Genomic DNA, 26,483 nt, shown 5'->3' with positions numbered 1-26,483 from the left:
CGTGGCTCTGAAGCTTCACTCTCAGTTACAGCAGCATTTTGTGGTAGTTTTTCCCCAAGAACTTTGTCTCAGGGAGAAGGTAGTTGTCAAGGTAACTGAGCTGCTACAGAGCTCCTTTTGGAAAGCTTTCTGCATAGCCAGCAAACAGAGGCTGCATGATTTTGGCTGCTGGCTCCATTCAGCGTTTTTACTATCCCAGCCTGTCTGTGTCTCTCATTTCCGGGCCTGCCCACCTAGAGACCCCAGCGTCCTGAGGCCCTGAGGTCTCTCTCATGCCTCATGCTTCATGGCTGAATGCCACCCTGCTGCTAAGACCTCTATGGTTCTCAAGTAGCCCTTCCAGGTCTGGGAGGAAATCCAGCCACAGCCAGTTGTGTCCATTGCAACCACAGCTCCATTTACCTTCACTCACACTATATTTCCCTGGGTGTCTGGCTGTTCAATTATGGGGAACATTTGAAATCCTTGCACTTCCTTCCCTCTGCTAGCTTCCTCTCTAATAGTTGCTTGAAGCGGGGGTGGATGGAGGACTAGCAGCGGGGGCTTGCCATGTTCTGGGAGGATTTTGCACCAGGGCAATTATGGGAGACTTTGCCATTCAGATAGACAACCCTCCAAGTGAGTCTAATTCAGGCCCTACAGAAGAAAGAGGAGTACCCTTCTTAGAAGGAGAGACCTGAAGAGCCTCCAGTTTTGGGGAAAGAGAAATTACTAAGTCTCTCAAGCCCTTCAGTTCCTCCTTTGTCTCATCCCAAGACTTCTGTTCATTAAACCTGGCTTCATGGCCAAGAGGGAACTGAGCCCGATTGAACGATGTTGTAAAAGCATTCTCATCTGGTGGCAGCTCTGGCAGTGCAGAGGGGTTTGTTCTGTCCATACTCGCCTCAGGGAAATTTCTCCCCTGCTGGGCAGGACTTAGGTCTAAACTGTCCCGAATTAGTGCCCAAAGGCCAAAAGCTTCCAGCCCACAGTCCTCATAATATTGTTGCATTTCTGCTTCAGTCCCCCCATCAGTCTGCGTCCAGAGTCCCATCGTCGGAAAACTGAGGACACAGCTCCTCTACGAACTCCAAGAACCTCTGTACTTGTTGAGGTTCTGCCTTAACTCCCTTGGTTTTCAAACTCCCTACAAGCGAATATACAGACATCTGCCTACTATTTCCCTTCCTCTTATGGGCTTTTCTCTTTCAGACTGCTAAGTCCACAGTGGCTGTTTGTTCCTGGACGCTGTTTTCAGGTCCCACACTAGGGAAATTCTACTCTTACCCTAAGATTCTTCCTAGTAAGCCTACACAATATCTACATACCTAGCCCTATATTTTTTTTTTTTACCTAATTTAATGGATAGAAATTGAGAGAGAGAGAAAGAGAAATCTAGACAGAGAGAGATACTCACTGCAGCTTAAACTATTAAACTATTAAACACTCACTTAAACTATTCTGCTTTATCTATATACAGATTTTGCTCCTGAAGAATAAAATACCACCGCCTTAAAATTAATACGAAACTGGACATGTCGAAACAGCTTCCCCTCCCTCCCCCACTTATTTCCTCTGCACCCAAGTTCCTAGTTCTGGCACCATCAGTGGGAGGCTAGCTTCCACTTTTTTTTTTTTTTTAAGATTTATTTATTTATACACAGTGTTCTGTCTGCATGTGTCCTTGCAGGCCAGAAGAGGGCGCCAGATCTTATTTTAGGTGGTCGTGAGCCACCATGTGGTTGCTGGGATTTGAACTCAGGACCTCTGGAAGAGCTGTCTGTGCTCTTAACCACTGAGCCATTTCTCCAGCCCATAGCTTCCACTTTTTAAAGGGTTCCTTTGAGGAGGAGAGAGGGATAAGAAACTTTTTGATAGAATCATAGCAAAGAGGAGAAAGACAGAAATACAAGATAGCTTTGGGAGGACCTGGATCAAAACTCAATGGTCCCTTCTGCCTCTTCAAAAGGGCTTTTTATAACAATGAGGCAAAAGACCTCCCCCTTTCTAGATCAAAGCACACTGCATAGTCAAATGTAGACCCTTCCAAATACATGGTAACCACTCCCTTGGTCAAATCATCCCCTTATGTAGCCTTGCTGGGCAAGGCAAGCTCAGATTCTCAGACCCTGAGTAAGTTCTCGCTAGGAAACCTCTGTGGGTCTCTACAGGGCAACCTGGATTACGGAGTGAGAAGCCAAGTTCCTGCACCTTTGATGTCATTGTTGAGTCACAGACCTGTAAGTACAGAATCATATACCTTTGCTGCCCAGGCAGAGGTAAAGAGGGTCAGAACGCATTACACCTCAAAAGGATAAACATCCCAACAAAGAAATAATGTAAACCATTGCTCTAGAGTACTGGTGTGACAGTACATGCAGTAATCCCAGCACTTGAGAGCCCATGATGGAAGGATCAGCCAGGGTGACATGACACCTTAAGAGACAAAACAAAATTTGATCTAGACCTTATGATACCTGTGTAACCTCTGTTAAAGAAAACGTATCTGTTTCTGTAGACTGTTTCTGTGATCTGAGGCAAATGAAACCTGCAGGAAGGAGTTCCAACTGAAGTTCATGGACAAAAATGTTGGGTGCACATGGAAATTAACCACTTTTGGACAGATCTAACATATTAAAAATAAGCAAATTTTTATCAAAAGAAGGAAAAATTTCAAATCAGAAAATAATTTCTTTTTCTTTTGGGACAAGTTCATGCTTCATAGGCCCAAGCTGCTCTCAAACTTCCAAAAATCCAGATCCTGAGTGCTGGGACTATGGGTGTGCACCATCATTCCTGACCTTAAAACTGGAAAATCTTTAGGACAAATTATTTAGAATGTTACCGAGTTAAAGGAAAAAGGAACCATGAGGCCGATACACAACTTCATGGTAAAGATGGTAAAGATGCCAAAGCAGGGGACAGAGAGGTGGCTCGGCATTTCAGAGCACTTTTCTGCCAGAGTAACCAGGTTTGATTCCAAGCACCCACATAGCAGCTCACCACCATCCATAACTCCAGTTTCAGGGAATCTGATGTCCTCTTTGCTTTCAACACCAAGCACACTTGTGATGTAGAGACACATCACAAAACACGCACACACATAAATTTTTTGACATATTCTAAAAGTCATTTTTATATACGAAGAAAGCAAGTAGAAGAGAGAAACAAATGAAAATTCTAACAGCAACAACAAATCAGTAAAATGAAATATCACAGAATGAGTTTTACGTATTAAATATAGCCAAGAGGGGCCAGTGGGATGGGTCAGCGGGTGACAGTGCCGGCCAGCCAGCCAGCCTGCCTGACTATATGAATTCAGTGCACAGGACCCCACATGATGGAATTAGAGAAAAAACTCCAGCAAAATGTCATCTGACCTCCACACTCATACTCTGGTATACTCAACCATATACACACACATTCACAAATAAATAAATTTGAAAGTATATATACATACATGTAACACATTCTATAACACACACACATATGTAAAATACAACGAACTGATGAATTCCAAGATCTGATCAAGTTATCTAGGACATATCACAGCAATTTGGAGTAGGTGAGAGGTTAAGAGGACGTAAAGAACTGAATGCGAACATCCAGCAAGTATGTAGGAGTTCTAGAAAGGGAGTCAAAGGCCTGAGTACTGTAGTTACATCTTGGACGCGCCCTCGGGGCCCATGTTTTGAAAGATTGGTCCTCAGCCTGTGGTACTATTGGAAAGTAGTAGAACTTTAAAGAGACAAGGCCTATATATTAGTTACTTTTCTGTTGCTATGATAAAAGGTCATGAGCCAAAGCAGCTTTTGGACAAAAGGATTTATTTTAGCTTAAGGTTCCAGAGAGATATAGTCCACCATGGCAGGGAAGGCATGCATGGTGGGAACAGGAAAATGGTTGATCACAGTTCCATCCACACACTGGAAGAGAGACAGAGAGAGACACACAGAGAGACACAGACACAGACACAGACACACACACACACACACACACACACACACACACAGGGACAGAGGACAGGAAGAAGGATAAAGCCCACCCCGGTGACTTCCTCCAATAAGGCTGCACCTCCTAAGATTTCATAACCTTCCCAAACAGCACTACCAGCTGAGAACAGCATTGTCAAATACCTGAGCCTATGGGGACATTTCTCCTCCAAACTACCACAAGGCCTAATAGAAGGAAGTTAGGCCATAGGTGGAATTCCCTTGAAGGGGTTTGGGAACAGTGCACTCCTTCTTGTCTTTCACTGTGTGGTCAGCGGGAAGCAATCAGCTCCCCCTGTCCACACACATCATAATATACAGTGCCACCACAGGCCCAAAGCAGCAGGGCTAATGACTTGGCCTGTGAAATGAGCCAAAATAAACCTCTTTTTTTAAAAATTAACTTCATCATCTCATACTTTGTTCTAGTAATGGAAAGCTAATTAACAGCAGGAAAAGTCAAGAGAATCAACCATTTAAAGATCTATACTGAGGGCCAGCAAGATGGCTCAGAAGGTAAAGGTGCTTGCCACCAAGCCTGGTGACCTGAGTTCGATCTGAGGAGCCCATGTACAGACAAAAGGGGAGAACTGAAAGGTGGTTTCTGACTTTCATACATGTGCACACACACATAAATAAATGTAATAAAAATTTTTAACTCAACATCAAGTATAGAACAGGGAGCTGGGCATGTGACTCAGTTGACTGTGTGACTCTAGAAATGAAGAAGCTCTGAGCTGCTCTCCAGGACCTCAGGAGAAATAACAGACAAGAAAACCAGCCATTTGGATGAAAGAGTCAGTGGTATGGAAGAAACAAGAAAATCAAGATTTGGAAAATAAACTATATGACCGCCTCAAGACACTCAAGAATAAAACACTTGTTAAAAGTCCAACATTACTGATAAACTCTCAGGGTATTAAGAACACAGGAACATTCACAACAACATAACTTTCATTAAGAAAAACAAACAAGCTGCGCCCAAGCATGCCTTTAATCCCAGCACTCAGGAAGCAGAGGTAGGTGAATCTCTATGAGTTCAAGGCCAGCCTGGTCTACAGAGCAAGGTCTAGAACAGCCTCCAAAGCTACACAGAGAAACCCTGTCTCAAAAAACAAAACAAACAAACAAACAAAACAAAAAGAAACAAACAAAAACCTGCCCAGCAGCTCAGGAAGCAAAGGCAGACAGATACTGAGTTTGAGGCCAACCATGTCCTCAAAGTGAGTTCCAGGACAGCCAGGTGACAGAGAAACCTTGTCTTGAAAAAAGAAAGAAAGAAAGAAAGAAAGAAAGAAAGAAAGAAAGAAAGAAAGAAAGAAAGAAAGAAAGAAAGAAAGGAAGGAAGGAAGGAAGGAAGGAAAGAAGGAAAGAAAGAAAGGAAGGAAGGAAGGAAGGAAGGAAGGAAGGAAGGAAGGAAGAAAAGGAAGGAAGAAAAGGAAGGAAGGAAGGGCAAGGAAAAGAAAAGAAAAGAAAAAAAACCTTCCATCTAAGTGACTTGTGTGTGTGTGTGTGTGGTATTAGGCATATTCATGCTAGGCACATATTCTACCAGTGACATCATATATAATGGTAAAATACTGAAAAATTTGATCCAGATGTAGTGTAACTCTAGCATTTGGGAGGCCAAGGCCAGAGGAAATAAGCTTGAGGCAAGACTGGGCTACATACTCTGATCCTGTCTCAAAAAACAAAATACCCTGGAAAATGCAGACACCTACTTTTACCTCTTTGATTCAACATTATAATGGAACATTTAAATGTCTCCCCCAGGGCCAGCAAGATAGCTCAGTGGATAAAGGAGCTTGCTGTATAAGCCTGAGGACCTGGGCTCAATTCCCAGAAGCCACATTAACATGGAAGGACAGAATAGATTTCACAAAGTTGTCCTTTGACTTCCACATATGTGCTGTGATGTGCAAGCCCACCTACACACACTCACACTCACACACACACACACACACACACACTTTAATTCTAGCACTTCACAGGTTGATACAAGAGGATATTCAGTATGAGGGCTACCTGGCAAATCCCTGCCACAAATGAACAAAACAAAACAAATAATAATAACAATAATTAAAAAAACCAACAACCTCTTCAAATGAAAACAAAGCCCCAAAACTCCTACTAGGTTAAATAAGTAATTTTACAAGGTCGCAGGAGACACAGCTAATTTAAGACAATTTATTTCATTACAATCAATGCACAACTGGAAATCACAATGCAAAATGCAGTACCACTCACAATAGTACAAAACAAAACCATGAAACAGATGTGAATCTAACAAACACCAGTGAGCTCAGTGTCTTAGTTAGGGTTTCTATTGCTGTGATGGAACACCATGACCAAAAAACAAGTTGGGGAGGAAAGTGTTTATTTGGCTTACACTTCCACAGCACTGTTTATCATCAAAGGAAGTCAGGACAGGAACTCTAGCAGGGCAGGATCCTGGAGGGAGGAGCAGATGCAGAGGCCATGGAGGGGTGCTGCTTACTGCTTATTCCCCATCATGGCTTGCTCAGCCTGCTTTCTTATAGAACTCAGGACCACCAGCCCAGGAATGGCACCACCCACAGTGGGCTGGACCCTCCCTCATTCATCACTAATTGAGAAAATGTCTTACAGCTGGCTCTCATGGAGGCATTTCCTCAACTGAGGCTCCTTCCTCTCTGGTGACTCTAGCTTGTGTCAAGTTGACACACAAGACCAGCCAGTACAGTTGGTGTCTGAGAGAACAAAACACTAACCCACACAATCGAAGCAGAGTAAGACAGACAGCAAACTGCAGCATGCTTATGGGTTAGAAGATTTGGTGTGGTTAAGATGTGCACTCCCCCTGAATTTGATCTACAGATGATGTCTATATGATCTATTCAGAATGCCACCAGGAGTTTTGGGAGAAATCAATGAGTTGATTTCTAAGAATTATGAAGAAAAGGAACTAGAATGACCAAAATGGCATTTAAAATTTTAGTTGTGTAAAAAAAAAAAGTATGTGTGCATGCATGTGTGTGTGTGTGTGTGTGTGTGTGTGTGTGTGTGTGTGTGTACTCAGCATTCATGGAGAAGTCAGAGGACACATTTTGGTTTTATATCCACATAGTTGTGCAACTGTCCCTAAAATCTAAGTTAGAATACTTCCAAAACCCCAAAAGAAGACTTGTAGCTATCAGCAGCCCAATCCTGTCTCCCACTCCATCCCTAGGGAACCTCTCATTCACTTTCTGTCTCTGTAGATTTTCTCATCTTGACACATTGTAGAAGTGACATTATACAGTGCTGTCTTTTGTGACTAGCTTCTATCACTTAACTCATTGTTTTCTCAATCCTTCCACATCATAACATGTATTAACATTTCACTCCTTTTTATTTTCAATATTATTTCCTCAAGTGACTATATGCACTATATTTTATGGATCTGATCACCAGTTGATGGACATTTATTTCTTTTTTCCACCTTGGAGATATTATGAAGAGTGCTGTATAAATTATTATACAAGTTTGGGGTAGACATTTTTTCCGCTCAGTTGGCTGAGTGTTTGCCTACCATTCCTGAAGCCCTGGGTTCAACCCCAACCAGATAAACTGGGCATGGTGCTGCACACTGTAATTCTAGCATGCAGGGAGGTAGAGATAGAAATCAGGATCCTTTTCACCTTCATCATAAGCAAAAATTAAGAAAAGTTTATTTATTTAAGGTTTATTTATTTCATATTTGTGCACCTGTTTATGTGTACCGTATGCATGCAAGTCTCTTGGAGGGCAGAAGAATGTGTCAGATCCCCTGAAACTAAAGTTGTAGGTAGCTGTGAGTTGCCCAGTGTAGGTGCTAGAAACCTAACTTGGGTCCTCTTCAGAAGCAGGAAGGGCTTTTAAATGCTGACCAATCTCTTCAGACCTCATTTATTCATTTTTGAGACAGGCTCTTACAATGCATCCCAGGCTTCCTCAAACTTGAAATTCCAATTCCTCCCCCTGTCATATTCTGGGGTTACAAGTGTGTGCCGCAACACATGGCCTTCGATTATCAACAAAGGTACAATGGCCATCCAAAAAAGGATTGTCTTTACAGCAAATGGTCCAGAACAATCATATACATAAAAGCAAAAGATGGCTATTGAGGGACTGGGGGTAAAGCTCAGTTGGTTGTATGCTCGCCTGTCATTCCTGAAGCCCTGGCTTCAGTCCCCAGCATTGAATTAACTGGGCATGGTGCTGCACTGCTATAACTCCAGGCAGGGAGGTGGAGATAGGAGGGTCAGAATCCAAGAGCCTCTTAAATGTCATCATAAGCAAAAATTAACTCAGTGTGTATTACAGAAGCTTGACGTGCAGACGAAAACATACAATTTCTAGAAGAATGAAAGTATAGAAGAAAAATTTGTAACATGGATCAGGGAGAATTTTCTTAAGTATTGTGTCAGAATAGAAAGTTGGGGAAAAGTAAGGGGACCGGAGAGGGAAAGAAGCCCCCCACACTGGGGCTGAGTTTGCCTCCTTCTGACTGAGAATCAAGAAACTAAAACACAACTGAAAATTACAGAGGTGAAGGTCTGTTTTCCTTATGATATCTCCAACAAGCATGTTCAAAGCAACAACTGAACCATGCTTGCTTAGGTCTGTGCTCTTGAGCTTTCCTGTGTTAGCTGTAAGCAGAAGTTTCTGTCCTGCCAGAACTCCCAAATACCCAGCAGCTGTTTCCCAAATAATTGACTCAGAGACTTAATATTACTTATAAATCCTCAGCTGGTAGCTCAGGCTTATTACTAACAAGCTCTTAGACTTAAATTAATCCATAATTTTTGTCTATGTTTAGCCACATGGCTTGGTACCTTTTCTCAGTGTGGCATTCTCATATTGCTTCCTTGGCATCTGGCTGGTGACTCCTGAGTCTGCCCTTCCTCTTCCCAGGATCCTTAGTTTGGTCACCCTGTCTATACTTCCTTCCTGGCTACTGGTCAATCAGTGTTTTATTAAACCAGTTTGAGTGACAAATCTTTACAGTGTACAAGAGGATTATTCCACAGAATTTCCCCCTTTTTGTCTAATTAAAAAGGAAGGTTTTTAGCTTTAACATAGTAAGATTATATACAACAAAAATAGTTATTAAGTAAGAATTACAGTAACAATATCCAATCCATTTGCATTTAGCAAAATTAGAGAAAATACTTAATTATCTATCTTATCTTGGTGAGTCTAAAGTTTTGTATCTAGTTTACTTTCTGTTGTAACTAAGGAAAACTATAATTATAACTATTTATTCTTCAACCCTATCAAAAATCCCAGGAGGGTGAAATATTACCTAAAGACAGGGACTGCAAGCTGCCTGGACAGTCACCCAAAGTTTCTGCAACACTGGGGCATCCAACTCTGGCCTACAGGCCTAGTATATCTGACAGACTTTCCTGTGAACCAGGATTTTTGAAGGACTGTCTCACCTTGGCTTGGCAAAGTTCTGCAGTCACTTTCTTTTGTGTCCTTCTTGTCCAATTTAGACAGCATACTGTCAGCCATCAAGGCAAGGGCAGTTTTTTTGCCCACACTTAGCTCTCCATCACTAACTCTGAACAGTGTACCCCATAAAACCACTCACAACCTTACCACAGATGGAAATTCTCAAAGAGAAATACATGAGCCAGATCATCTGATTTTACTAACTTTAAAACTTGATTTAAAATTTAATTTGTTTAATTTTTTTTGAGATAGGGTTTCTCTGTGTAGTTTTGGAGCCTGTCCTGGATCTTGCTCTGTAGAACAGGCTGGCCTCAAACTCACAGAGATCTGCCTAGCTCTGCCTCCTGAGTGCTGGGGTTAAAGGTGTACACTACCACCGCTCAACCAATTTGTTTAATATTTAAACCTTGTTGAATAGTACATCCTCTGACCAATGTAGATCCATAAAATCATAAATATAAATATGCATGCATATGTATGTTGTCCATTGTAAAGATACCTTCCTATAACTTTGTCTTGAGAAGTCCACACTCATCTTGGATTAGTACTGTAATTTTCCTAAGCATCTGTCTCTGTCTTGCTCTCTCTTTGTCTGTCTTACTCTCTGTCTCTCTCTGTCTCTATCTCTGTCTCTCTCTTTCTCTCTCTTTCTCTGATTAAACCTAAAGCCTTCATTCTCCTTTATCTTAATGAACTCACTGTTTGCTTCACTCTGATTCTTCCTAAAATTCTTTTCAACAGCATTGTCAAGGGCCTGGGTTTACCTGAATGGAGGTCCCTAAGCAGGAAGAGAACTCCTGGAGCTGTTTGTGGCAGAGCTCCTTGCCATCACTGACAGATATCATATATTTAAAAATATAATCAGTAAAAGAAAAATATGTCGAATGGGACTTTATCCAAATTAAGAACTGTTGTTTTTCAAAAGACATTGTTAAGCAATAGAGCAGTTCATGGTTTCATAATGCCTGTAATCCTCACACTCAGGAGACTGAGGCAGGAGGACCACAACTTTCCAGCCAGCTTGGGCTATTTTGTGAGACTCAGTCTCAAAGGACAAATCGGACCAGTAAGATGGCTAGATGGCTCCATGGGTAAAGGCACTTGCCACATATATCTTATGATCTGAGTTCAACCTCCAGATTCCACAGTGGAAGGAGAGAACTAAGTCCTGAAAGTTACCCTCTGACCTCTACAGGTGTACCATGGCTCACAGAGTCCCAGATGATGATGATGATGATGATGATGATGATGATAATGGTGGTGGTGGTGTTGGTGGTGGAGGTGGTTGGTGGTGGTCAATTAAAACAAAACAACCAAAAAGGAGGTTGAAAAGATTAGTCACAAATTAGGAATCGAGATTTATAAAATATATCTAATAAAGGATAGGTACACATAAAATATGAAGAGCTCCCAACAGAAGGGAATATTGGTAAAGTGGATGCCTGAGTTTGAGGCTTAGCATCCACGTTTAAGAAACCAGGCTTGGTAGTGCATAATTGTGAACCCAACACTAGGGAGGTAGAGACAGACAGATCCTTGGGGCTCCAAGGCTGGCCAGCCTAGACTTCTGTATGAGCCTCAGGTCCCAGTGGAAGATTCTGTCTCCATAAACAAGGCAGACAGCTCCTAAGAAATGACACTGACATTTGGCTTCTTACCTCCACATACACACAGAAAGGTGTGGAGAGCATTGGGCCAGACATGGTGGTGTGGTTTTAGCCCAGCACTTTGAAGGCAGAAGCAGATGGATCTTTGTGATTTTGAGGCCTGTTCTACATAGTAAGTTCCAGGCTAAACAATGAGATTTTTTTTTGTCTCAAAAACAAACAAACAAATAAATAAAACAAAACAAAAGAGATAACATTTCTAAATGAAAACCACAGAAGGATAACCATTCAAAGCCAAAAAGAAAATCACTGTTCATTGTATCCTGTAGTTCCAGCATTTGCAAAGTGGAAGCTAGAGGATCAGGAATTCAAAGTCATTCTCAGCTAAATAGAATGCTCAAAACTAGCCTGAGCTACATGAAACCTTGTCTTAAAACCCTTCAGCAACCCACCAACCAAGCAATCAATCAATCAACAAACACCCCCCATACACACACACACAACCAGTGAAGATGTGGCGCAACTAGAACTTTGTTTCCCATGAGGATACAGAATTGTATATCAACTGATTCATAGATTGATTAATCAAGACAGGACCTTGCTATGTTGCCAAGTTTTACCTCAGAACTCATGAAGTAGCCCAGGCTGGCCTCAAAGTCTGGCAATCCTCCTATGGTGATCTTTACAATAGCTTTATTGTCAAACTGGAGACACTCCAAATGGCCCAAATGGCACATGGAGAAAGCTGATTCATCCATACCGTAGATCACTTATCTGCAGACAAAATGGACCAAGCACTAATGCAATCAATAGTGTTGAATCGCAAACAACTATTTCCTGTGACTCTAAAGGGCACAGACTGGATTTTGCTAAGTGTGTGAAATTGTATGAAAGGGGAGATTGGGGCTGGAGGGATGGCTCAGAGGTTAAGAGCACTTGCTGGTCTTCCAGAGGAGGCAGGTTCAATTCCCAGCACCCACATGGTGACTCACAATTGTCTGCAACTGCAGTCTTAGGGAATCTGGCACCCTCTTCTGACCTCTGTGAACACACACACACACACACCCACACACACACACACACACATACACACACACGCCACATGCAGGCACACATATACACGTAAATAATAAAAAATAATAAAAAAAACAATAAAAAGCAAAACCTTAGAGGCCACAGAGATGGCTCAGCAGATAAAGGCACTTGCCACCCAGTCTTGCGACCTGAATTAATCCTCAGGTCCCCACAAGGGGAGAGGAGAGCACTGACTCCTGGAAGTTGTCCTCTGGCCTCCACACGTGCACCATCTCACATGCTCCCCTCCTACAAATAAGTAAATGTAATAAAAAGCAAAAGACAAAACACATGGGGGGGGGGCAAATAAATGGCTGCATAGGGCTGGAGATGGGATGAAGACCCAGTGTGGAAGGGAGAGCAGGGAATTCTGGGAGCAGTGGAGATGTTCTGTGTCTATGGTAGTGGTTACACAACTGCATGTTTTTGTCAATACTGAAAAATGTGTGTTTTAGGTACCGAACTCAATAAACTTGACTTTAAAATATTATGCTTGGAGGACTTTAGATAGAAATGCAACTAAAAATACACATGTGACCATAACAATAAAATGGGATAGTATCGTTCTAAGCTAAAACACTCTCCACTCTGTTTCTGTGTGGGCAGAGTACAGACAGCCTAGTTTATTTTAGCCATTCTGTTAACGGTGCATGTTTAAAAATTAAGGGTAAACAATCAAGGGTAGAGATAAAATACAGGCCTCTCTTGCCTACCACCACCAATCTGCTATAGAATTAAAAAACAGAAGGAGGCCAGGTTCTCATTGTCTCTGTTTTTGAGACAGGGTTTCATGTAGCCCAAGTTGGCCTCAGATCCACTGTATAGCTGCGGCTGGCCTTGAATGTCTGCTCATCTTCCCAAGTGCAGCTATCACAGGTGTGTTTGCAAGTTCCCACCATCTTTGTTGTTGTTTTGTTTGAGACAGGCTCTTGCTTTGTAGCCCAGGCTGTCTTATTTATTTTGTTTTCATTTGTGTGTGTGTGTGTGTGTGTGTGTGTGTGTGTGTGTGTGTGTCTGTGTGTGTGTGTGTGTGTGTGTGTGTGTGTGTGAGAGAGAGAGAGAGAGAGAGAGAAAGAGAGAGAGAGAGAGAGAGATACACAGAGAGACAGAGACAGAGAGACACAGAGAGAGACAGAGAGAGACACACAGAGAGAGAGAGAGAGAGTGCTCACAGTCCAATAGAGGACATCAGATAACCCTGGAACTGAAATTACAGGTAAGCTGCCCTATATGGGTACTGAGAACTGTACTTTGATCCTCTGTGTCTTAGTTAGTTAGGGTCACTACTGCTGTGATGAAACACAGTGACCAAAAGCAACTTGGGGAAGAAAGGGTTTATTTGGCTTCCACTGATACATTACTGTTCATCAATGTGATGGTTTGAATAAATGGCCCCACCCATAAGCTCATATATTTGAATGCTTAATCTCTAGGGAGTGGCACCATTTCAAAGGATTAAAAGGGTTAGAAGGTATGGTCTTGTTGGAGGAAGTATGTCACTGGGAGTGGGCTTTGAGGTTTCAAAAGCCCATGATAGCCCCAGTCTCTCTCTCTCTCTCTCTCTGAATCAGGATGTAGTTCTCAGCTATAGTGTTCACCTACATGCCACCATGCTTCCCACCATGATGATTATGACTAACCTCTGAAACTGTAAGCAAGCTTCCAATGAAATGCTTTGTTTTATAAGAGTTGCCTTGGTCATGGTGTCTCTTCACAGCGATAAACAGTGACTAAGACAACCATTGAAAGAAACCAGGACAGGAACTCAAAAGGGGCAGAAACCTGGAGGCAAGAGCTGATTTAGAGGCCATGAGGGAGTGCTGCTTACTGTAGTCAAAAGCTTTCTCCAGTTCCACCCAGTCCCGTGGTCCCACAGCCACTCTTAACATAATCACTCAGAGGCTTATATTAATTACAAACTGTATGGCCAATGGCTTACCTTTCTTGCTAGCTAGCTTTATCACCTTAATTTAACCTGTTTCTATTAATCTATGTTTTGCCACATGGCTGTGGCATTATCAGTCTGCTGGCATGTTGCTCCTTGGGTGGCAGGCTGGTGTATCCTCAGCCTCTCCTTTCTTCTTCCTGTCTCTCTCTTGGTTTTCCTGCTTGGCTATAACCTGACTTACCATAGACCAGAGCAGCTTCTTTATCAACCAGTCATAGCAACACATATTCACAGCATACAGAAAGACCATCCCACAGCACTACTTGTTCTGTCTAATCAAAAAGGAAGGTTTTAACTTTAACATAGTAAGATTACATATAAAAGAACAGTTATCAAGCAAGAATTACAGTTACAATATCTAGTCTATTTGTATTTGGCAAAGTTAAAGAAAATATTTTATCATCTATCCTATACTTGTGAGTCTAAAGTTTCATATCTAATTTATCTTTGATCATAACCAAGGAAAATTATAATTATAACTATCTAGTCTTCAACTCTATCAAAGACCCCAGGATCTAATATTACCTAAGTAAACAGGAAGTGCATTTTAAGAAACTTCCAAAAATCTAGAATGACAAAGACAGCTGGCTGCCTGGACTGTCTCCCAAAGTTCCTGTGCATTTTGGGGGTATCCATCTTCAGCCTGTAGGCCTAGAGTCTCTCAGTCACTTTTCCTTGTGTCCTGTAGAATGTCTGTCAGTGTTGATGGGGATGTCGTTCTGTATGCTGTGAATATGTGTTGCTCTAACTGGTTGATAAATAAAACTGTTTAGCCAATGGTGTGTAGCAGGAATCTCAACAGATCTTATTAATAAAATCAAACCTGGAGTCAGCTATTGGGGTGAATACTGGAAGATCAGAGAAGCAGATTAAGCCACAGCTTCCTCACCTCACCAGTTCCTCAGCTGGTCTTGTTTCCTCAGACTGGAAGCTTCTGAGTCCTCATCCAAATGAATCTCAGCTGAACTGTGTTGCTCAAAGCCTAAAAGCTTAACCAGCCAAATGCCTAACCAGACAAATGCTTCTAGTTTCTGGTCCTCACACCTTATATATCTTTCTGTTTTCTACCATCACTCCCTGGGATTAAAGGTGTGAGTCACCATGCTTGGCTGAATCCTTGTGGCCTTGAACTCACAGAGATCCAGACAAATTTCTGCCTCTGGAATGCTAGGATTAAAGGCATGAGTGCCACCATTTTATAACCTCTGTATCTAGTGGCTGTCTGTTCTCAGACCCCAGATAAATTTATTAGGGCGCAAAATATTTTGGGGAATATGATACTACCACAATGGTGAGGCAGAATAAGGTTAGATGGGACATTCTAACTAGAGCGAGAGGAAGGAGAAAGGAGAGCAGAGGAGTCGCTGCAAGATGTAAAGCACTGGATTAATTTAAGATGTAAGAGCTAGCTATTGAGAAGCCTGAGCCATTAGGCCATTTCATTTGTAAATAATATAAGCCTCTGTGTGTTTATTTGGGTCTGAGCAGCTGTGGGACCACGGGGCTGCAGGAGCTAGGCAGGACCAGAGAAAATTTACAACTACATAGTCTCCTCTGCAAAGCAGGAACATGAAGGACCATTTCACCTTGTTTTGGCAAAATTCAGTGGTCATTTTCCTATGGGTCCTGTATGTCCAGTTTATACAACATATTATCAAGCAGTCCAGGCAAGAGCAGTTTCTTGCCCAAATGGCTATTTTTGCCATAAAGAAAGCAAACTCCATATGGAGTTTCTTCAATGCCCATCATCCTCTTTGAAGTAATTGGTGCTGCCAGGAGCAGATGTGTCTCATTATCCAGAAAATCTAAATTCTTAAAACATTTTAAATGCCAAATTCTGTAGCCTTTGAAATGTTTGAAGATTACCTACCTAACTGAAATATATCTATGTATACCTAGAAAATTTAACTAATATGACTATAAGTTTGATTACTATACACAACTAATTATTAATCTGTATTTCTTAATTATACATTACAATTTTAAATGAGCTGCACAAACATAATACCTTAAACAGGAGTAGAAATATACATACAGTATAACAAAATTAACTTTAAATTTGTATCAATAAACTAAAATCCATAGCAATGTAAAACATTTTAAACAAGTTGTTGTTCTTTAAAAGTAGATTCAATAATCTACTCTTTCATCCTATATCTCTATATCCTACATTTCTATATCAGCTTACTGGTTTGCTTCCCATGGCCTTCTCAGCCTGCTTTCTTATAGAACCCATGATTATCCAGGCAACACCCACAATGAGCTGGGTCCTCTCACACCAACTACTAATTAAGAAAATGACAGGTTTGCCTACAGCCAGCCAGATCTTATGGTGGCATTTTCTCTATTGAGGCTCCCTCCTCTCCAATGACTCTAGCTTGTGTCAAGTTGACCTAAACCCAGCCTTCACACTTTGCTAGAGTAGTATATACTCTTAACCACAGAGTCATCTCTCCTGCCTGTTGTTTATTTTAATTCATAGATGTATATGGTGGTTTAAATGATAGTGGCCTCATAGGCTCACATGTTTGAATGCTTGTTCCCCAGTTAGTGGAACTGTTTGGGAAGGATTAGGAGGTATGGTATTATTGGGAGAGGTGTGGCCTTGTTGGAGAAGATGTGTCAGTGGAGGTATGCTTTGAGGTTTCAAAAGCCCAAGCCAGGCCCAGTCTCTATCTCTGTCTCTCTCTGTCTCTCTCTCTCCTGCCTGAAGATCAGGATGTAAAGTTCTCAGTTACTCTCCAGCACTGCAGCAGGCCGCAAGAGTATATTATAGAGATTCAACTCTACATAATAAGCTATACCTTGATTGACCAAGGAGTCCTTCAAGAGGAAGCAATTTATCAAGGAATATTTGGTGTTATTTAGCATGTATATATATATATATATATCTCAGCTGTCTTCTGCTATGAAATTCTTGTGCATTCATATACACTAGGCTATATGGCAAACAATTTAGCTTCTCAGACCTGCTGCTGATCCACTAGGTAACACCCCTGCAGGGCCTAGGAGACAGGCGGCCTGTAGCTGCATAGCTTTGTTTCTTGTGCAAATGAAGCTCAGACCTCTCTTCCCCAGACAGGTAAAATGGCATTCTAGAGCAAATGACTCAGAACAAAGGATGTTTTTGCATATCCAGGTGGAGTGAAGGGTGGGGCAGGATTCCTGGCTAGAGCAGAATTGCATGGCCAGGAGAGAAAGAGCAAGGCAGCTTCTGTAGATGGTTCTAGAGGGTAGCCATTCCAGCTTTGATCTCGAAGTTCCAACCCCCATTGAGGCTTTGGTAACTGTCATGCCTACAAGGCAGGGCCAAGAGAGGACCCTGAAGACCCGAGATCTGGATGTGCTGGCTCTCTTGGTTCCTGGACCCTGGACTCTGGAGGTAGACCAAGCAGAGCTCTCCAGAGAACACCACCGGACTGTGCCACACCTTTCCCAGACCCTGTTACCTATCCCTTCATTTGTGAGGTACCCCACAAAAAAACCCTCCCTTTTAACTACATGGAGTGGCCTTAATAATTTCACCAATAGATGGTAGATAGAGCCGCATGACCAGAGAAAAGAGTAAAAGGCAGAGATTCTATAGATGGTAAGGCAGATCTTTTGGAGGGAATGGCTCAGGCTGAGGAGTGAGAAGCAAGGAAAATTTTTTTGTAGACTGTAAGTGGATTTGTATCAGTTCAGGAGAGGAAAGATGGAGGATGTAGGAACAGAGGACAAAGATCATAAGATCTTAGTTACTATTATGCTATGAGGGGACAGAAAAGAAGGGACAAAGGAACTGGGTGTCAGGACAGAACTGAAACTGTGTAAGATAGAATTTTGTCTTAGAGAAATAAGGTAAATGGACAAAAGAATATGGTGTACATAGAATCTTTTCCCTCAGGTAACCCCCCTCCCCCCCGTAGCGTCTTCTCTAGGACCCTGGGAGGGATTTTCTCAGGGCAGACCCTTGGGAAAATTCCATTACAGCACTATGCCTGTCTGCTTCCTGCCATGATATCATTAAACCCTCTAAACTGTAAGCAAGCTCCCAACTGAGTGCTCTTCACAGCAATAGAACAGTAACTAAGTAACTAAGACAATGTGTTAGTCAGGGTTCTCCAGAGGAGCAGAACTGATAGAATAGATCTAGATCAAAGTGGGATTTATTAGATTGGCTTACTGTTTGCGTAGTTCATCAATGGCTGCCTTCACTAGAGGGGCTGACATCATAGTAGTTGTTCAGTCCATGAGGTTGAATGCCTTAGCAGTCCCAATCTAGTGTTGATACTGGAGGATTCCTGGAGAGCCCCTGGTCTTCAGTTCACATGGGAAGGCTGAAGAAGCTGAGTTCTGATGTCACTGAAGAATGGCAGTGATGGAAGCAGTGGCAGCAGCCAGGTAGATGAACTCCAGAGCAATGGAAAAGCAAGTAGGCAAAAAGCAAACTCTTAAACTGGGCAGCAGTGGCACACGCCTTTAATCCCAGCACTTGGGAGGCAGAGGCAGGTGGATCTCTGTGAGTTCAAGGCCAGCCTGCTCTACAGAGGGAATTCCAGGACAGGCACCAAAACTACACAGAGTAACCCTGTCTCCTCTTTCCTTCTTTCAACCTCATCGTATAAAGCTGGCACTAGAAGATGCTGTCCACATTAGGATAGGTCAACCCACTTCAAGTGACCTGGTCAAGCAAAGTCCTTACAGGTTCCAGAGACTTGACTCTTAGTCAATAACCAAGGCTAACAACCTCGGTGGATAATCAAGCAGTCCCTCCACCTCCTTTTTCTTCCTCTTTTCTTTTTGTTTGATTGTTTTGAGACAAATTATCACTATGTGGCTCAGGCTGGCTTCAAGCACAGCTATTCCCCTATCTCAGTCTCTCAAGTGCTGGCATCGTTGGTGTGCACCACCATCCAAGGCAAGAATTTTTCAAGATTGATTGATTGATTGATTGATTGATTGATTGATTTTGAGCTGAGGATCGAACCCAGGGCCTTGCGCTTGCTAGGCAAGCACTCTACCACTGAGCTAAATCCCCAACTCCCAAGAATAATTTATATCATAGTCTTTGCCAGTCACTTCTTGGGTCTTTTTATTTGTCTGTGTATATTTATTTATTTTTGAGAGAGAGTCTTGTCATGTTCCAGAACTCATTGCAGGCCAAGCTGACCTTAAGCTCACAGAACTCTAGGTGGTGGTGGCCATGCCTTTAATCCCAGCACTTGGGAAGCAGAGGCAGGTGGATCTCTGTGAGTTCAAGACCAGCTTGGTATATAGAATTAGTTCCAAGACAGCCACGGCTGTTACACAGAGAAACTCTATCTCAAAAAACCAACCAACCAATCAAACAAACAAACAAAAAAAACCCACAGAACATCTACCTGCCTTTGCCTACTGAGTACAGGGATTAAAGGCATGTGCTACCACATCCAGCAGGACAGTATATCTTAAGCAGAAATCAACTTTCTTGCAGGTGATTGTTTTTCCTGAGGCTCTCTGCTTGCTTAGTCTGTTGATGGCTGTCTCCTTATTATGTCCTCACGTGCTTGTCTTGGTCTAAGTCATTGGTTCTCAACCTGTGGGTCATGACCTCCTTAAGGAAGTCAAATCTTCCAAGGGTTGCCTAAGGCCATTGGAAAGCAGTTAATTTACATTATGTTTCATAACAGTAGCAAAATTACAGTTCTGAAGTAGCAGCAAAAATAATTTTATGGTTGGGGATCACAACATAAAAGATCGCAAATTGGGAAGGTTGAGAACCACTGGTCTAAGTACTGTGTGTGTCCTAACTTCTTGTAAGAACATCAGTCATCGGGTGTCCACACAGTGCAGCTCACTTTTCCTTGTCTCTTCAAGCCCTCTGTCTCCAAATGCAGTCAAAATGCTGAGGTTAGGATGCTAACATACGGACAGTGTAACAGACGCAATTCAGCTCATCAGACTATGTCAAGGGGTTATTGTAGAGATCAAATGGTACAGTATGTGCACAGGACAGAGACACATGGATGGAAACAAGTCTAATTGCACCTACGCAGGTTACAGATGTAACCTGGGCACCTTCTGTTCTAGGTATTCAACCAGCTTGCTTTATAGTCTCTTGGCTTGACTTGATTTTTTTCTTACCTCATTTCCTTTCTTCTTGTGTGTGTGTGTGTGTGTGTGTGTGTGTGTGTGTGTGTGTATGGCCATGAGGGGGCACAAGCATGTGGTGGTCAGAATTTATGTAGACTGTCTTTGGACCTTGCTGTCCACCATCTTCGTTGAGCTTGATGATTCTACTTGACTGGCTGGCCAGTGAGCCCTAGGAATCCTCCTGCCTCTACCTCCCCATCCCCACCCCTATCCATGTATTGCTAAGACTGCTGGGGCTTTTGTTGTTGCAGCTGCTGCTGTTTGCTGCTTTTGTTTTTTTGAACAGGGGTGCTGAGCTCCAGTCCTCACACCTGCTTGGCAAGCACCTCGCCAACTAAGCCAGCTCTCCAATCGTCTCCTTTTTTTTTTTCTTACTCTTTTTTTTTTATTATTATTATGTTTGTGTTTTAATTTTACATATCAACCATGGGTTCCTCCTGTCCTCCCCCCTCCCGCCCCCCCCCCCACCTTCCCTTCATCCCCTCCCCTCCATTCCCATCTCCTCCAGGACCAACACTCCCGTGGGGATTCATTTAAACCTGGTGGATTCAGTACAGGCAGGTCCAGTCCCCTCCTTCCAGGCTGAGTAAAGTGTCCCTGTGTAAGCCCAAGGTTCCAAACAGCCAGCTCATGCACTAAGGACAGGTCCCGGTCCCACAGCCTGGATGCCTCCCATACAGTTCAAGCTATTCAATTGTCTCACTTATCCAGAGGGCCTGATCCAGTTGGGGGCTCCACATCTTTTGGTTCATAATTCATGTATTTCCATTAGTTTGGCTATTTGTTCCTGTGCTTTTTCCAATCTTGGTCTCAACAATTCACGCTCTTACAGTCCCTCCTCTTTCTCGACAATTGGACTCCTGGAGCTCCACCTGGGGCCTGGTCAAGGATCTCTACATCCACTTCCATCAGTTATTGGATGAGAAATCTCATCCAATTTTTTAAAAAAATTATTTTTAATTTTTTGAATGTCTCACATAGTCCAGCTTGGGCTTGTTATGTAATTCAGGATAAACTTGACCTCCTGATCCTTTGCCTTCATCTCCCAAGTGCTAGGATTAAACACATGTACCCCACACTCAGTATGTACCTCTCCCTTCTCTACTGGGGGTGGAACCTGGGGTCTCAGGAACACCAGGAGAACACACCATTGACTATAAATAGTGAAGCTTTTGTCATGCTGCTCCTGAACTTGTCATCCTCCTACCTCAGTCTTTGGAGCATTGGGATTACAAGCGTGCACCATTGTGTTCAGCTTTTTGGCTTCCATTAGGACCTGTCATTCCTTGTCTGGCCCCTTCCTGGTCTCAGATGCTCTTCCTGTGAATGGAGCTCACATTTTCTTTCTGCACTTACTCTATGCTCGCCTTTAAAATGGGGACACATCCTGTCTCCACTCCTCACAGCTCAGCAAGTGCATCTCCAAGGCTCCTGCTGTATCTCTTCTTTGGAGACGTCATTTATTATTAAAATTTAATGATAATCACTTATATTTATAGCCCCTTTTCCACTTACAAAGCTCTTTTCTATCCATTATCTCTTTTAATCCTCCCAGCATCTGTGAGGAGGAAGTATGTTTTTCTCTACTTTACAAATGAAGAAAATAAGACTCTCAAGAGTAGCATCAGAACTTGAGGAGCCGAGGCAGGAGAATTGCTACAGTTGGAGGCCTGCCAGGGCTGCCTCAAATCAACACCATCACCACCACCAAAAAGCCTGGGGAGGGGTGCACACCTGTAATCCTAGCATTTGTGAGGCTGAGGCAGGAGGATCAGAGTGAGTTCAAGACCAACCTGGGCTACTTGTCTCAATCCTCCTCTCATCCATCCCCTCCCCTGAAAATGTGGTGTTCGTCTTCTGAGCTGCACAGCTCATATGTGGCAGAGTTTGGCCTCAAATTCTGGCCTTTTAATTCTAACGTGTCAGAATATAGCTCATGTGTTCCCACATTCTTCCATTAAAGCAAACAAGCTAGCCCATTGAAGCTGGTCAGTGCATGTCCGAAATCCCAGCACTTAGAAGGCAGAGGCAGGAAGATCAGAAGTTTCAAGCCATCCTCGATGACACTGTGAGTTCCAGGCTAGCCTGGGTTACAGGAGACCTGGTTTCAACAATAACCAGATCAATACATAAGCTCCTGCTATCTCTTTTGGAGGAATGCATTATTTAGGATTATTCAGATTGGAAACAACAAAAGCATAAGAGGAACCGGCTCAAGCAGAAACCAAATGTATTGGCTCACCCCAGGATCAACCCAGGGGCTGAGTGAAGAGGTGCTCTATGGGGCTGAAGTTCTAGTGTCAGAGGAGTTGTGGACAGAACTTCACAGAGTACCTCTGCTCCACAGAGGGAAACCATAGACCCTGCCCAGTAAGAATGCTCAGTGGACCTTTTGATGTCCTTTTGTTCTAGACCGCCTAGCTTGGCTCGGCAGGCTAGGAAAAGAACGATTCCTGACACAATGGGGGAATAGAGTAAGAAGACTGTTTGGAAAGCCTCCAAACCGTGAGCATCCACAGTAGGACACCTGGAAATGCTCTATGAGACAGACCCTTCCTGTCCTCTCCTTCCTACACCTTCCCTCTCCCAGAGAATCTGGGAATGCCACCTGTCTATTTTATGGGTCCTTTGTCCCCAGTGCCCAGTGCTGGAGTGCCACAATTCAGGGACCTCATCCCTGCCTGTCAGATGGATGAGTTAGCTCATGAGACAGGTTTACACAGAAGCTCTCTCCCTTCATGGGTGTGTCAGTTTTCTTCCTCAGCTTCTGTCCCCCTCTGTAGAGTGGGAAGAGGTATAGGAAGGAGATTCCTTGTCTTGTGTCTCCTGCTCATTATTCCAGGAACACAGGGTACTTGGCAGGTAGAAAAAAAAGCCTCCCTCAAAGAGACACTAGAAAGAGAAACCAAATTCATGATCCTTACTCTGGCCCTAGGGAAAGTGAATTCACATGGATCTGAGGTCTCAAATTGTGGAATTTCATAGATCATTCTCCTTTACAATTTTGGATTAAAATCTCCTGTTTCTCATAGAGATATTAAAAGGAAATACCCCATCTCAGTCTATGACCACCATTTCTTAAAAGTTGGAAGTTTAGGTCTGGAATGAAGTTCTTTTTGGTAGAATACTCTCCTGGCATGTACAAAGCCCTGAGTTTGATCCCCAGCACGACACAAACCAAGTGTGTTGATGCATGCCTATAATTGTAGCACTTGGAGATGGAAGCAGGAGGATTACTGCAGGTTCCAGGCTAGCCTAGTCTAATAGTGAGTTCCAGGCCAGCAAGGACTACTTAGCAAGACTGTCTGAACACACCTCTCCCAGAAATGAGGTAGACTTGAACAGAGAGAGAGAGAGAGAGAGAGAGAACACTTTCTTTCCTTTCTCTCTCTCTCTCTCTCTCTCTCTCTCTCTCTCTCTCTCTCTCTCTCTTTATTTTTTTGAGACAAGGTTTCTCTTTGTAGCCCTGGCTGTCCTGGAACTCACTCTGTAGACCAGGCTGGCCTTGAACTCTGAGATCTGCCTGCCTCCTGAGTGCTGGGATTAAAGGCATGTGCCACCATTGCCTGGCAAAAAAAAATTTCTTATCCCACTGGAAAAAGATAAACTATCGTATGAGTTTTTGCATATAGATATGAGTTTCAGCAAAGGGACTGAGTGTGGTCAAGTGTTTGGGGTCCATTTACATCGATCATTTGCATTCATACACACACACACACACACCTGGAAAGTGGGGTATAATTTGTCTACTTTACAGATGGGAGATAGATTCAAAGAGCTCAGATTCAAGGTCACAGTTAGTGTTAGTTTGTCTGGATTCCAAAGGCTCCGCAGAAGTGTCCTGGGGGCTTTGGTCTGGTCACCAGCCTTGACTTTGAGGCGTTGATGTTTAGATCTTCATGATGTGCAAACTTCATGGCATGCATGGTTTGGGCATGGGGAGGGTGTAGAGAGGAAACACCCACTTCCCCAGCCCCTTTATCTCCTGTTCTTGGTACTCAGCCTGGGTCCTGTTCCCTGGCCCCATCTCCTTGTGTTGTGGGCCAAGGAATCCCCATGGCTGGCGTAGGGTGTTAACAGTTTAGGAGTTTCCCTCTCCCAGGGGGGTGTTGACAGTTTCCTAGGAAACTCTGGAAACCTTCAACGCCTCCAAGACGCAAAGGCGTGGAAGCAGAATGCAAAGACTGGAGGCATTGTCATAGGTGGTAGGTGGTAATCTGGAATCAAGAGATTGAGTTCAACGCCTATCAGTTTATCCTCTTTCGGGCCCTTCCTCCATTCCCACGGGCTTTGTGGGGAGCCGGAACCCCTCAACTCAGGTTGGCGGAAGGGAGTCACGGCAGTCCAGAGGCCTGCGGTCGGCGTGGGAGTGGGGTGTGTGGCTCTGGCCGAGGGACCTCAGGGTCACCGTGCCTGACTTTCCCTCTGACTGCCAGGACCTGGAGCGCCCCTCCCCCTCCATCGTTCCACTCTGCTCAGTTCTTTACGCCCGCGCGGGAGCGAGCCCCGGCTGCGCCGCGCTAGTGCACGGGAGCGCGCTCCTCGGCGCGGGAGCGCGCCCCGGGGAGAGCCCGAGCAAGATGGAGGCCGCGCAGAGGACGCCGCCTGGGCCGAGGCATCCGCTGCCTAGAGCACCCAGCCCCGGCGCTTGAGCCCTGCCGGTCCCGGATCAGCCGCCCCGACCCGGCCCAGGTTGGTCCTCCCGCATCCCTTCTCCGCAGCCGCAGCCTCCGCGCGCGTCCGGCCTGGGTGCAGGGCAGCCACCCCCAGCTCCGGCCCTACCCGGGCCCAGCCGCTCCCCCGCGCCCCGGCACGGCCCCTGCCCGCTGCACGCCCCTCCAGGCCCAGACTGCCCCCTGGCCTCGGGCCCTCTGTCCCTTTGGCCTGGAAAGCCACTCTCCCCGGCCCTGGCCCGCCAATCCTAGACTATCCCTCCCCCCGCAGCCGACATTCAACCCCGGCTTCTAAGGAGCACCCTCACTCCCCCCACGAGTGCAGACCCTGCAGTGTCAGCCCCTGATTCCACGCTAGCCTCATCCTGACTCTTCACTTAGCCCTGGTTACCGGTTCTTGTCCCCTGCCTGGCCCTCTCATAACCTTCCTCATGCCCTCAGAACCAGCCCCTGACAACCTCTCCTCCCCTTCCTTATAGAGAAGGGTCTATCAGCTTCCAGATCCCCTTCAGACACCCAGTCCCAGACCCGCTACCCTAATTACAGCTCCAACATGCCCTTCCCAGCTCCCTCTATTAGGTGCCTGTTAATACTCCAGTATTGATCTCCATCTTTCATTACATCTCCCCACGGCCCCCTCTTACCCCAGCACCAGTTCCTAAGCCCCCTCTCTGACTCCCCCACCAGCACTTTCTGGCACCCCCTACTTCCAGCTCCCATGTTCTCACCTCAGCCCCCCAACTTTCCCATGGCCCTCTTCCTAGGCCCCCCAGTAGGAAACCTTAGCTAGTCCTTCAAGTAGCCTCCCCAACACTGTCCTGACCCCCTCCTAGCTCCCCAGCCAGCCCCCAGGTCCCCAGCTCCGCCCCAGGCCCCGCCCTTTCGAGTTCCTTGACTCAGGGCTGCTTCTCGCGTGCATCCCCAGCTCCCGCCCCGCAGCAGCCCGGTGGTCAGTCCTGGGCCGGCGGCCCCCCACCAGCAGCCGCCGCCGGCCCCGCCCCCGGGCATCATGCTGCCCTCGCAGGAGGCCTCCAAGCTCTACCATGAGCACTACATGCGGAACTCGCGGGCCATCGGCGTGCTGTGGGCCATCTTCACCATCTGCTTCGCCATCATCAACGTGGTGGTCTTCATCCAGCCCTACTGGGTAGGAGACAGCGTGAGCACTCCCAAGCCTGGCTACTTCGGCCTCTTCCACTACTGCGTGGGCAGCGGGCTAGCGGGCCGCGAGCTCACCTGCCGGGGCTCTTTCACCGACTTCAGCACCATCCCGTCCAGCGCCTTCAAGGCGGCCGCTTTCTTCGTGTTGCTTTCCATGGTGCTGATTCTCGGCTGCATCACCTGCTTCGCTCTTTTCTTCTTCTGCAACACCGCCACTGTCTACAAGATCTGCGCCTGGATGCAGCTCTTGGCAGGTAGGGGAGGAGTGGGCGCGGGACCCTTGGCAAAGACGCTGGATACCGGAGCTCTTTCTTGGAATAGTCAGAGCCAGATTCTTCTTCTCTGTGTTGAGACACTTAGTGGCCAACCACCAGCAGCTATTGGGGAGAACATTTAACATCAGAGCCACCTTAGGGCAGGGGGCAAGTCCTTAGAAATGGTGTTTGGGTCTGTCTGCTTGGAAGCACAGGGGCTGGCT

General features: G+C 44.7%; 1 protein-coding gene across 2 annotated transcripts in view; it reads left to right on the top strand.

Moving 5' to 3' along the window:
- Window positions 1-24,555: 24,555 nt before the first annotated feature.
- The window catches only part of Lhfpl4 (LHFPL tetraspan subfamily member 4), a 28,695-nt gene continuing 26,767 nt past the window's right edge, over window positions 24,556-26,483 (top strand). Inside the window, exons 1-2 of one of the 2 annotated variants that reach the window (XM_036180619.1) lie at window positions 24,556-24,863; window positions 25,770-26,259. In XM_036180619.1, coding sequence (XP_036036512.1) covers window positions 25,854-26,259 — 406 coding nt within the window. In that variant the 5' untranslated portion in view covers window positions 24,556-24,863; window positions 25,770-25,853. The other variant, XM_036180620.1, reaches the window with a different exon arrangement.

The sequence above is a fragment of the Onychomys torridus genome, chromosome 3 (genome assembly GCF_903995425.1).
Source record: "Onychomys torridus chromosome 3, mOncTor1.1, whole genome shotgun sequence".
Lineage (NCBI taxonomy): Eukaryota > Metazoa > Chordata > Mammalia > Rodentia > Cricetidae > Onychomys > Onychomys torridus.
This window is presented reverse-complemented; position numbering and strand designations above follow the sequence as displayed.